At 44.6% G+C, this 12,500-nt stretch overlaps 4 protein-coding genes across 5 annotated transcripts in view; 1 reads left to right on the top strand and 3 right to left on the bottom strand.

Annotated features, from left to right (window-relative positions):
- Positions 1-32, top strand: part of entpd1 (ectonucleoside triphosphate diphosphohydrolase 1) — a 10,992-nt gene extending 10,960 nt beyond the window's left edge. Inside the window, exon 10 of the mRNA XM_083687336.1 lies at positions 1-32. This exon is cut by the window's left edge and continues 350 nt beyond it. The gene's annotated coding sequence lies outside the window, so the exon portion shown is untranslated.
- LOC310816962 (potassium channel subfamily K member 1-like) lies at positions 27-3,402 on the bottom strand. Its single transcript, XM_083687337.1, has 3 exons — positions 2,464-3,402; positions 1,468-1,872; positions 27-1,106 (listed from the first exon to the last, which is right to left on the bottom strand). Exons 1-3 carry the CDS (start codon positions 2,810-2,812, stop codon positions 790-792), a joined length of 1,071 nt encoding a protein of 356 aa, XP_083543463.1. The 5' UTR covers positions 2,813-3,402; the 3' UTR covers positions 27-789.
- A 1,408-nt stretch (positions 3,403-4,810) lies between these two features.
- LOC310816884 (TERF1-interacting nuclear factor 2-like) lies at positions 4,811-10,571 on the bottom strand. 2 transcript variants are annotated; one of them, XM_083687220.1, is made up of 9 exons: positions 10,513-10,571; positions 10,187-10,389; positions 10,001-10,105; positions 9,797-9,892; positions 9,561-9,671; positions 9,110-9,233; positions 8,217-8,937; positions 7,608-7,663; positions 4,811-7,138 (listed from the first exon to the last, which is right to left on the bottom strand). In XM_083687220.1, exons 1-9 carry the CDS (start codon positions 10,535-10,537, stop codon positions 5,046-5,048), a joined length of 3,534 nt encoding a protein of 1,177 aa, XP_083543346.1. In that variant the 5' UTR covers positions 10,538-10,571; the 3' UTR covers positions 4,811-5,045. The 2 variants fall into 2 exon arrangements, with proteins under 2 accessions (XP_083543346.1, XP_083543347.1); XM_083687221.1 differs by lacking the exons at positions 4,811-7,138; positions 7,608-7,663; positions 8,217-8,937 and having other exon boundaries at positions 9,066-9,233.
- A 1,063-nt stretch (positions 10,572-11,634) lies between these two features.
- Positions 11,635-12,500, bottom strand: part of LOC310817545 (thrombospondin-2-like) — a gene marked incomplete at its 5' end in the record, with an annotated part of 7,700 nt that continues 6,834 nt past the window's right edge. The window contains 3 exons of the mRNA XM_083688181.1: positions 11,635-11,714; positions 11,962-12,101; positions 12,271-12,368. Coding sequence (XP_083544307.1) covers positions 11,707-11,714; positions 11,962-12,101; positions 12,271-12,368 — 246 coding nt within the window. The 3' untranslated portion in view covers positions 11,635-11,706. The remainder of the gene's footprint in view (positions 11,715-11,961; positions 12,102-12,270; positions 12,369-12,500) is intronic.

The raw sequence follows: 12,500 nt of genomic DNA, 5'->3' as shown, positions 1-12,500 counted from the left end.
TAAAAAGGTCTTCCATAACGTTTCTAGAAATTGCTCTCATACCTCATTCTTCTTTAATATCAGATGTACAGTATCAACAAAAAAATCATTCTCACAAACAGACCATGTTTACAGTATATGATTCATTGCCTTTGAAAAGTTTAATTCATCCAAATGAAAGATGTTCTTGTTTTAATGGCTACACAGTATGTAGTCAGGCCATATATGGAGAGTTTATAGGCCATGATCTCAAGTAAGTGTGGTGTCCTCTAGTGGTGGGATGGGGAGCTGCAGTGAACTTGGTACTGAAATTCACACAATGTCTATTGTTAAAACCAGGCCTGGATGCTTGAGTCTGCCTGGAGTGTCAGACAGGCAGGGTTTGCCATTTTCGGACTAATCCGTTGGTTCCATTGCGCCATGCAAACTTAATCAAACACAGCTAAATACATACAAATACTATTTGAACCCAGGTCTGGGTGGAAAAAAAAACCTTCCGAGTTGTGACCGTTGGAATATGGCCTTGGTCACATGACTCACACAGGAAGCCACGGCCTCCTGGTTTCCCTCCGTTTGGGACCAAAGCCCTTCCTCTGTGCCGTAGATACCAGCCCTTATCAGGTCCGGGATGAAAGAAAATGAGAAAACAGAAACATACAAATGTCTTGTGTTTCCTTTTCCTTGCCGTCTTTTGGTAAAGTTCAGTATTCTATACTATATATGTTCAGAGAAACACACGCACACGCACGCGCGCACACACACACACACACACACACACACACACACACACACAGACGGACTCTTGTCATCTCATGAGGGGTGGTTGCCGTTGGCAAGGGAGGTTGTTGCCAGGATGTCATTTAAGGGAAGGGGCTTCTTCTGGCGGAGGGAGGCGGCCTGGGCGGACACCGAGGAGAAGTTGAGCTGATCCAGAGGTGGTTCCGTCACGTCGTCGGCCAGCTGGTCTGCGATGTGACGGCGTAGTGCGATGCTGATGTCCTCCTGGTCTCTGGTGTCTGAGTCTGACATCTGCCTGTAGAACCTCTTCCTGAAGCTCCTCATCTGGGGAAGCTCACAGCACGTCTCCAACACCACCAACATACACACCAGGCCCACCAGCAGATACACTGAGAGAGACAGAGAGGGGGTGGGGGAGACAGAGAGAGAGGGGGGGGGGAGACAGAGAGAGGGGGGGGAGGGAGAGAGAGAGAGAGGGGGGGGGGGGGGGGAGGGAGAGAGAGAGAGGGAGAGACAGAGAGACAGAGAGAGACGGGGGAGAGAGAGGGGGGGGGGGAGAAAGGGAGATAGAGAGAGAGAGAAAGGGTAATCAAACAAGGACCAGGTATGGTCACTCATAATGCCTCGGTGCTGGTGGTGGTGGGGGGGGGGGGGGTGAGGTTACAGACAGAGCTGCTCCAGGTTAGCCTAGTCGGGGAAGATCTACGGGTCTATGGAGTACACATAGGTCAACTGACTGTAGTCACACACCTGTCAAACCCAGCCTGTAGAGCTGCCGGTGTGGGTTGCCCTCGGTGCTGTGTGTCTCTCCGGGGACGTAGTCTCCCAACCCTATGGTTGTCAGAGAGATGAAGCAGAAGTACAGAGACTCCAGGTAACTCCAGCTGCTCTCCATGGCTCTGAACACGGCCGCCGGGACCAGGAAGAGGAGCAGCGTTGCCACGGAGGCCAGGCACGCGGCGTGGGCGACGGCTAACGTAGGCTTGGACACGGCCCATCGCCGGTGAAGGTACTCCACGGGCCGCCGCGTCACCACGACCATGATCCTTTGCACCACGGCAGCGAGGAAGAAGAGGGTGACGGGGATCCCGAGGACAGAGTAGAGCACACAGAAGGCTTTCCCTCCGTCCGACAGCGGCACAGAGTGGCCATAACCTGCAACGATGTGCATGCACACACACACACACACACACACACACACACAAATTCAGTCATTATGCGTGTTTACATGACGTTGACATGTGTATACATGTCGTGTGTGGGTTTGTGGGTGTGCGTGTTTGTGTGTGTAGATAAAGCAGGACCACCCTGGTGTAAAGGAGAAGTATTTAGCAGATTATTGTTTCTCTGGTACCTACATCCTGACGTTACTGACCGAGGGCTACAACTTCACTTCAGACAGCTGGAATGACATTACATTCATCAAGCAGGTCAGTATTGTATATCACAGTGTACACACACACACACACACACACAAATGAGACACAGACGGCACAAAGTTGTATTGATGGTAACCTCACACCCAGGCGTTGATGCCTTGCATTATGCCTGGACAAACATCCCTTGAAAAATGGTGGCCTTGAGGGGGGTGAACCCAACTAAGGAAGGCATTTGTAATCAGTTGAACTAGACTATTCGCTAGTCTAGTTCAGTACTATTTTTTTTTAAAGGAAGAGCTTCAAAACCACACACACACACACACACACACACACACACACACACACACACACACACACACACACTCACCTGTGGTGGTCAGCACGGTGCTGGTGAAAAACAGGGAGGAGATGAAGTCCCAGTTTGGTTCGCTCGAGTTATCGAGCACAGACACACCATAGTTACTGGCCTCCAGCGCACGGGAAAGAAGCTCCTCTAGCCGGTCGTCAGATACGCATGCATTGTCCTGGAGAAACTCCTGCCGGATGGCCTGTAATTGTTCGCGCAACCGGTGCTCGTATGGAGACTCCACAGCTGAGAAAATCCCTGCCCCGACCAACAGGTAGATCGCATAAGTAGCCAGCAGCAGTACGAAACTGAGTTCCGACCGGCACCGCTCTGCCAGACTCGCGCAACAGTCTCCGGTACAGCGGGACATCTCAAAAACAGAATGCGCCTCACGACACTCACTGTAGGCCAATCTTTCAGTCAACTATTTATGTTAATACACTAATAATCCATTAATATCATTCAACTATGGTCATAGTTCATATGGCCTAAGAGTTAGGTTAATAGAAATCGTTAATAACGAGTCGTTCTTATCCAGCCGTAGTTTTCGGGATTCCTGATCTCTTCCTCATTCTTCCCAAGGTGATGTGGCCATACCTGAGGGATGGGACCTGTGACGTCACCGATTCTCACCAGGTCAAGTAGAGAGCGATAGGTGTGTTTATGTGTGTTTAGCCCGGTGTGATAGCATTGTAATGAGTGTGTTAATGTAGATAATCTTCCACTGCGTCAACATTTATTCTTTGCTGATATAGACACACACACACACACACACACACACACACATACACACACACACACACACACTCTCTCTCTCTCACACACACACACACACACACACACATCTAGTTAAACAGGTTTTTGTTGAGTCAACAGTAATGATTTAGACCCAGCCCAACACTGCTTCAGGTTGGCCTACTTATGTTACTCACATGCTGACTCCATGTACAAAGCAAAATGACTTTTTATGGTATTTATTTTGCTTTTGTTGTGTAAAGACACACTTTACCTGTCCCTTCACTCCGCTCCTTCCATCTCATCTACACTCTTAGAAAAGATATTCTACCTTCAACTGAAACGGGTCCTTGGCTGTCACTGTGGGAGAACCTTTTGAAGAACCTCCTCATCTCCTGCTCAGTTCTCCTCCTCCCTCCTTACCTGCCCTCTAATCCTCCCCTGCCCTAATGTTGCTCCTCTTTTCCTTCCACTCCTCTCTCCTACTTTCTTTCTTCCCCCACTAGAGGGAATCAGCTGCAAAGGTGTTCAAAGAGAGTAGGAGGGGCCAAGGTTGAAGTCACAGTGATTGGTTGTCACATAAAAACAAATCAAAAGCAGCCTTTGCAGGCTTATGTATATCTGACGTATTTTAAATCCCAGTAGATATCTGTACAGGGGAGGTTGGTGGAGGTAGAAGATTTCTGTCATAACATGAAGGATCTATACAGCGGAGGCTGGTGGAGGAAGAAGATTTCTGTCATAACAAGAAGGAAGGAAGAAATGACTGCTAATTCCCAAAGTTATTTAGCACAAAGCTAACAGTAGTGGTTCATGAGAATCTTGAAAAACATGTTACATGAGCACCATCAGTAACTAAGATGGGATGTTTGTAGTTCTTGCAAAGTTTTCTTCAAGACATATCCTTTTGGTTGTAACTGATAATTGGAATCTGGTGTAAGGAACATTGGTCAAATGAGTGAATTGAATTTGACAACATGCGTACAAGTATACCAAGCTTTTAAAAGCTGAGGTGATCATGAATAGCCATTTCAACAATAACTAGAAAGTGATACAGCTGTCTGCTGATGCATCTCCAGTCAAGTCTCTGAGTTGGAGCACTACAGATTTTCAATGGGTAGATGAACAATTGCAGAAGTGCATTACTGTAGTACAGAAACAATGCATTTCACACAGCAGACGCTCCAATGCAGGTTGTCAGGGCTGACAGGTCAAATCCCAGGGCTGACAGGTCAAATCCCAGGACTGACAGGTCAAATTCAGGACTGACAGCTCAAATCTGGCAGGGTGTGAGTGGTTGTCGGAGTGTTGCTGGTATCATTGACCCAGTTATTACAATAATATTAGTATTATCAGTATTAATCTTTTTAAATATACATGTGCATCACTCTGAGTCAAAAGAAAGTCAGTCAAAATGAAGGAGAGCCTGAAACTAGTGTAATTACAGTCACTACATGGGGTATAGCACAGCATGTTACCAACCTTTTGCCAACACTGGAGTTGCAGTGATTGATGGAAATAATGGAAAGTAATTACAAATGTAAATCAAACCCATTTTATTGTACACATTTATTTATTTGTTAATGTTTTGTTTCTTTACTATGTTAATCTGCTCATAGACTTTCTTATCATAACCATACTCCACAAACAATATTGTTTGCAAGGATGTGAAATATCATTTTAATTTGAGAATTAATGGCAAATAAGGACACTTGCTGTTTGTATGCTACAAAACATATATTTTCTTTTACTCTATATAGAACAAATATGATAGACATTTATGGCTGCATGTCAGAAACAAACTAGATAGATACCAGAACATCTACAGAAACCTTGCACTCACAGCAGATACAAAAGATGTTAAGATGCTATGGGCATTTATGTTTTCTTATTGCATATTTGGCTCTGAAAGATTTCCCACAAATCTTGCACCCGAAAGGCCTCTCTCCTGTGTGAATTAACACATGTCTTCTGAGAGAGCTTATTGTGATGAAGCTCACTTTACAAAAAGTGCACGCGAATGTACGTTCTCCTGTGTGCAGCTTCATATGGTCGCTCTGAGCTCCACTCGAGGCAAAACGCTTGTCACAAACGGTGCAAGGATATGGCCGCTCGCCTGTGTGTACTCGCATGTGTGATTTCAAAGTATATTTGGTTGCGAAGTCCTTACCACATATATCACACAGATGTGGTCTAGTAGTATGTGCATTACGAATATGATGGTATAACTTTCTTTGGTCAAGAAACATTTTGCCACAATACTTACAGGAGAACCCATCCCCTGTGTGACGTATCATGTGCGCTTTCAGCCCGTGTTCACTCTTGAACTGATCTTGACAATGGCAGCAAGAGAAGACGACTGGGGCATAACCTGCAGGAGCTTCACGTACAAAACGATTGTGGTACATTGGCCCACAACCTAATTTCTTACGCTGATGTCTCATCAAATCCTTGACGCAGCCGAAGCTCTTTGAACATATGGTGCAGGTGAAAGGTCCCTGTCCCTGTGTGTGACGCCTTAGATGCTGATTCATGCTTGATTTGTTGAAGAACGTTTTATAGCACAAAGGACATGTTCTAGAATTCATAACCACGCCGGGGGGTGGGGTTGGGGGAGTATCAGAGGTTGCTGGGTTCTGGAGTGAGGTACTCTGGGGCTGCAGAATTTCTGTCCTAGTCTTGCTGCTGTCATCTAGATCCACCTCTCCTGAGTGCTCATTTGGATTGACTCCATCATTCATTTGTTGATATTGTCTGCTTTGTCTATCCTCAAATTGGTTTGACTGGTGTTGCTGCAAATTTTCTGAAAACTCAATGCCAGTGCTGCCGGATTGGGGGATCTCCATCTCATTTCCCCCAGTGGCCAATGACAAGTCTTGCTGTTGTCGTTCAAGATTCACAGCCATACACGCGGCCTTCTGTTTCTGCGTAGGCTGAGAAAGTTTTTTCCTGCACTCACAACATTTTTTGGGGTCTGGAATTTTATTCAGACACAGCTTTGAGTGTTTCCGCTTGTCATGCATGCTTTCAAAACTCTCCCCGCAGTGTAAGCATGCGTAGAAAAAAACACCATGTTGAAATTTCTGATGCGTTCTCATGTTCTCTTTGTTATCAAACGTTACATTGCACAAAAGGCAGGTTCTGTCATCCTTCAATTCGGACTGTCCCTGAATGGGGAGAACATCTAAACTTTGGCTGGTCTCTGCGTGAGCCTTTCTTGAATACTGATGGTGGTGGTCCACCTTGTCACCGTTGTTTGGCTCAGAGAGCTCAAAGAGCTTCCCACACACAAGACAAAAGCGCTGATCATGTATAGATCTGAGGTGATACCTCATGGACACTACAGTACTGTAGGTCTGGTCACAAACAGGGCAGGTTCTGGATAGTTCTGTTTCTGCTTCGGAAGATTCTAGAGCATCAGAATTTGTCAGGCTCTTGAGTAAAGTGTTTTGGGGTTGGGAGGTCTCTGTCTCATCCTCCACAGATGTTGTAGACATATGATCCTCTTCTGGTTGGGGACTCATTGAACTCTGGGAGTGTCCTTCCTCCTCACACTCATCCTTTTGGTGTTTCTGCAAGTCCTCAGTATAGTCAAAGCCTTGTCCACACAGCGTGCACTGATAAGGGCTTTGATCAGTGAGAGATCTTAGGCTCTGATCAGTGTGAGATCTTAGGTGTCTTGTGAAATCCTTTGCGTCAATGAAAGCCTTCCCACATAATGAGCAAATTTTCCCACGCTTGCTTCTTTTAGGTGACTGTTGCATGGCATGGGAGGAGTCAACCGGCAATGAATTCAGAGGTTCCTGGTCACAGTCAGAGGGCTTTCTTCTGTTCAGCCCTTTAGCCATATGAGCTCTGTGCTCTTCTGGGTGAAACTTCTTGATGTGAAGGTGAAGCTTCGCCTCCTCCAAGTGTGAGAATGGGCAATGGGTACAGACACTGACTGCGCAAGGGACTCCACCTGGTGATTAAAGAGAAAAAACGTGAGAGACATATAAAAACAAGGCAAAGTCATGGATCGAAATATACGGATACATTGACTGGCTAAAAAAAAATAAAAAAGAGCAAATGTATTAGCCTTTAATCTAAAACCCAGCACAACAAAAAAATATTCGATGTAGAACCTAAAAACTGTCACAGTGGAACATTGCTGGACTACATTCAAACTCAATAAAAGCAAAGGAGACCCTGAAACTTTGTCCAGAGCAACAATATTGCCAAGTAGCAGTTTGCTTGCTACCAGGAAAAGAAAATGGTACAGAACAGTAGCAACCTTTTTTACAGGACTCTCCTGCCTTCCAAAATGTGTGTTTATGTATGCTGTAAAACCAGCATGTCATAGCTGTCATGTTGTAACTGTAATTTAAGCCTGGTGACGGTTTCCCTTCGGGGATTATTAAGTCAAGTCAAGTCAAATCAATTATTTTTACCAGCTTTTCTTTTCTTGCAAGAAATCCATGCATCATCTCTAGAGACGACATTCTGCCTGAAAAAGACAGGAGAAGAGTCATGGTTATAATACTGTCAGGTTCATACCTAGGCGCTGAATTAGCAACATGGGGGGGGGGGGGGGCAAAACAAAAATAATCATACATTCATACATTCATAAAACACATATGGTGCAACATCAAGATTACACATTGCACAGGGCAGTATTGGGCAATAATTGAACAGCCTTATTATCATTATCATTATTATTAAGTGGCACACAATACTGCCCTGAAGTGAACTGATTAGGTCATACAGTTTGCAAGAAAAAAAGCAACGTTTTAGTACGCTTCGACTCTTGAAATGTCTGAGATACAAATGCCTGTAGTGGTGATTTTGTCTACTCTGTGCCAGTGGGTAGTAAAGTCGATTAATGATAAAAGCAACATCTTGTCATGGCAGCATGCTGCACTGAACAGTACCGTGCAGTTAACTGGAGCAATTTAAAAGAATGTTATTGATTCAATTGAGACTGGAAATCAATATGGGACTTCATCAGTTTGCACCTATTCACAGGATTCCACTTGTACAATCGATTCATTAATCCTTACTCTGTTTCTGGTGACCTTGGTTGAGGCTCCCCAGTGACATTCCTCACTCTCTGTTTTGATGCGACTCGTCCTCCTCTCTGTCCTTGGGATCCCACTTCTTCAGTCTGTAGTCTCTTTTTCCTTTTAGGAAACATTGGAGAGGCCTCTGGCACAGACCATCGCATACCAGTGATGTCAAGTCTGTGCAGCAGCACTATTGGTTGATGAAGCAGACAAGAAGTAGACATGGTAGAAATGTCATGTACCTTCTGTTGGCTCTGGTGGGGTTGTCTTGTTATATCCAGCCCACTGTCAGTTTGAGTACTGTTAGAAGGTTCATTCAATTTCCCCTCCTTTGTAGACTCTTGTGTCGTGTTTTTAATAGGTCTCTCTGGTGTTGTGTTTTTAATACATCTCTCAGTAGTTTCCTTATCTACACATGTTCCCTCTCCAGAGGCGGGCTCCAACACCTGACTCAGCGGCACCGTCTCAACACCAACAGTTCTGTCTGAATCAGTCCACAGTTTGTTCTCCATGTCATTGGACTCAAACAGATTGTCATCATCATCATTGTCATCATCGTCGTCGTCGTCGTCAGGTGAGCCAGGCCTTTGAATGTGCATAAATCCCTGCATGGGTTCTGTTTGGATCTGTGAGTCAGCTTGTTCAGTGGAGTGTTCAACTGTCTCTAAGGGAGAGAGAGCCAGGGAGCTGAGGATATAGTTGTCCACAGAAGATGGAGCTGAGGATAGGGAGACAGACCTAGCCGTTAGGAAATATACTAGAGTGCAGCACGCTTGGCCATTATACATTCTACACATCATAAAAGTATTGGATAACTAAGTTTGCATGCTCACCATATAATCCAGATGAATTGATATTATAGTTTAATGTTCAGAGTCTACATGTCCTACCATTGGTTTGCAAATGTCCATATATATAGTGGTGCTGTAGAAGGGTCTTCAAAGGCTGAGGGTGAGACACAGACTGGATGCACTCCTTCAGGACAGAGGGGGCAGGACTGAGCCAGGATGCGGTCTATAAAGAAAGGAATGCAACTCATTTAATATGAAAAAGTACATTAAAAGTTAACAGAAGCAGTTGAACACAGCCTGCGGGGAGTGTGCAGTATATATTCTTATCAGACTATTATAATATGAACCTACTATTTTGGACCACATGGGTCATTTAAACAATGCAGCACCAAAGAGTTGTATAAAAACTAGTCTCATGACGCCAAAACCAATCTCTTTCTTTTGAGTTAACTTCCTTGCTGAACGTTTTCGTTATCTACCCCACATAGCCAAGAGACAGTTATTTAATCAGTTTTCATACATACACTGTACAAAAAAGATGGCAGGGTACCTGTTCAAGTGTTGGTGTTGAAAGCAGCTTCTCCAACCTGGTGAGGAACTCCCATACCAAGGTCTGCAGAGCCAAGTCATACTTGGGGCCAAATTCCTTTGGAAAAACCTTCTAGAATACAGGTCACAAGGATACAGTCTAAGTGCTTCTGACTACAGGCAATACGGATAACAACCGTTTCTTATTTCAGTATTACATGGGGAACTCAGAAAAGTGCTTAGCAAGATGATTGTTACCTGGAAGAAATGCTCCCTCTCTGCTGGATCTTCCAGCAGCGTTTGAATCAGCTTCTGGAAGTTGGTTTCTGATGTTTCCACCTCTGTGTTAGACACCTAGAACATGCATGCATAGTATTGTCAATAAATGGAACTAATCAGATGAATCATCATCTGCAGATCTGCAGAGTCACAAGTTTGAATCCATAACAGGGTAACATTCACCTCCTTTTCTTTTTGAGAGGCAATACAGCTCCTCATCCTGTTCATGTGTGGCTGAATGGTCTCAGGGTTAGCTAGACGATCAAAGCGACACAACTCCAGAACCAGCTGTCAACAATGAAAAACATACAAATTAACACTGAACATACCGCATGTTAACATTTTGGTCATACATTTTGACCTACTTACCCGTGCTCTCAGCCCCATGATGAGCTGTACCCTCTCTCTGTAGCTCATCAGATCAGGGACGATCTCAAAAACCGTGGCAACAAAGTCCTCCAGTAAACCGTAGTCCATAATGTCTCTCCTCTGCACAACTTGCCATAGAGCTGCAGACACCAGCCGTAGTGGAGAAACAAAAAGACGCAGAGACGACAGAGGAAGAGGGGGGCCTAGAGAATGGAAGCTCGCTGATTAATAAATACAATTTATTGGAATTTAACATGAATAAAAACTCGATCAATTGGTGGATCTAAGCCAGCCTTTCACGATACAAGAACGTGTTTCTTTCTTACCTTCTGCCTCCGACATTGTTTGCATCTTGAGCTACGGAATATACTGTTATTAAACTTTCGGGCGCCCGAGTATGACGTAAACGCACCGTATTGGAGTAAATTCGTGCACATGGATCGTTAGGTCCTGTTGTACTGTAACACACGGTGGCGATGTGCACCACGTTAAACGTTGACTTACATTATAATTATGGATAATAAGAATTATCGGGTTCGCGTGATACGGACAGCTGGCCGTCTGTACGAGAAGTAAGCGGGGGAGGAGTTCGCTTTTGTTCTCTAATAACAATAAGGAACATAATACAACACATATTCACAAATTGAGCACAATACAATTTCGGGTAGAAACAAGATACAAATACGTCCACACATTATACCAGATTGTATGTTTTAATGGCTTTTGAATTCTTTGAGTATTTTGTCTAGTAAGAAGCTATATTGTTCTAACCCTTTTTGACAAATTAAAAAGTAAGGCAAGCTGCATGTAAATTATTGGAAAGCCGTGAATGGACACCGCCCTGCAAATCATCAATGGCTAAAATACCTCCTAACTAATTAACACAAGGGACTTAGTAAGTGCTCTATATATGAACTGATGAACCGCTGGTGTACCCTGCCCTGAAGACTGTTTCTTAGTGTTCCCATTCAATAATACAGAAGACAAAGATGCAACTCAACACACACTCACTCCATTTCACTATTTGGACGGATGCTTCTCTCAGAGTTTCTTTATTGGTGATGTGTGAACTTATTTCTGATATGTGAGCTCTCACAACCGGACAGGTACAGTATTCTACGTCCTCCCTCTATTTTTCCGTCCTTCCTTCCTCTTCTACCTCATTCTTCCTTGTGTGATTTATCAAATAAATAAGTATTTACAATCCAAGGCAAATGCAAATGCAGCTATAATTTGAAACAACATTATCCAAATATTTATAAAAGCCTCATAAAAAGCATTATAAAATCATTATGAGAGACAACATTGTATTTTTTGATAATAACCACTGACAACCTGTACTGTAACAACAAAGAGTTGTGATCCTCAAAAATAATAAAACTGGAGATCATGACAACAGGAGGAAAAAATGTGTTTCCATTCTCTCTCTGGTACCTCTTCTGGCTTCTTGGTTGGTGTGAAAACTTGAGATTGGCTTCAGCAGGAGAAAATACCGTGGAGTCTCTCATAGCAAACCAAAATCAGTTGTCTGGGAAAAGGAAAAATAGGATTATGAGCCAAACCCTCATTGGAGAGAAAGGTGTGTGTCTGTGTGTCTTCCTCTGTGTGTGTGTGTGTGTGTCTGTGTGTCTTCCTCTGTGTGTGTGTGTGTGTGTGTGTGTGTGTGTGTGTGTGTGTGTGTGTGTGTGTGTGTGTGTGTGTGTGTGTTCCTCTGTGTGTGTGTGTTCCTCTGTATGTGTGTGTGTGTGTGTGTGTGTGTGTGGTTGAGGCCTCACCGCGACACTCATATCTGAGGTCTGAGAAGAGGACGTGTTCCTGAGAGAAGACAAACATTCCCAGTCTTCCTCCGGCCAGCGTGCGGTCGTACACTGGCCCTGAGTCTGCCAGGATACGCCTGCCCTCATACACCACGACCCTGAGGACAAGACCACAACTCAACCACAACTCAACCATTACACAACCACAACCCTATAGGGCCAACCACAACACAACCACAACCCTATAGGCCCAACCACAACACAACCACAACCCAGTAGTCCCAAACCAAGCATCACTATGAAGGTTATGGTTAGCCTGATGGGTACCTGATGAAGCCAGTTTTGGGCCTGTGGATGAGGTGCCAGCGGTAGGCTGTGTAGTCCTTCCACCCAATGTTCTGGGGGTCGTGCCACAGCGTACGGACCTGGGGACCAGACACCAGGGTCATAGGTTAGGAGTTAGGGTTTAGAAGCCAGGGTTAGGGTTTCCCAGACATAGAGGGGTTGGTCTAGGGAGATACAGTATATAGGGAGGCAGAAGGGTATATCTCTGTTGT

This window comes from Argentina silus (genome assembly GCF_951799395.1).
Source record: "Argentina silus genome assembly, chromosome: 16".
In the NCBI taxonomy this organism is placed as follows: Eukaryota; Metazoa; Chordata; class Actinopteri; order Argentiniformes; family Argentinidae; genus Argentina; species Argentina silus.
The sequence above is the reverse complement of the archived record's forward strand: the minus strand, read 5'-3'. Positions and strand labels throughout refer to the sequence as shown.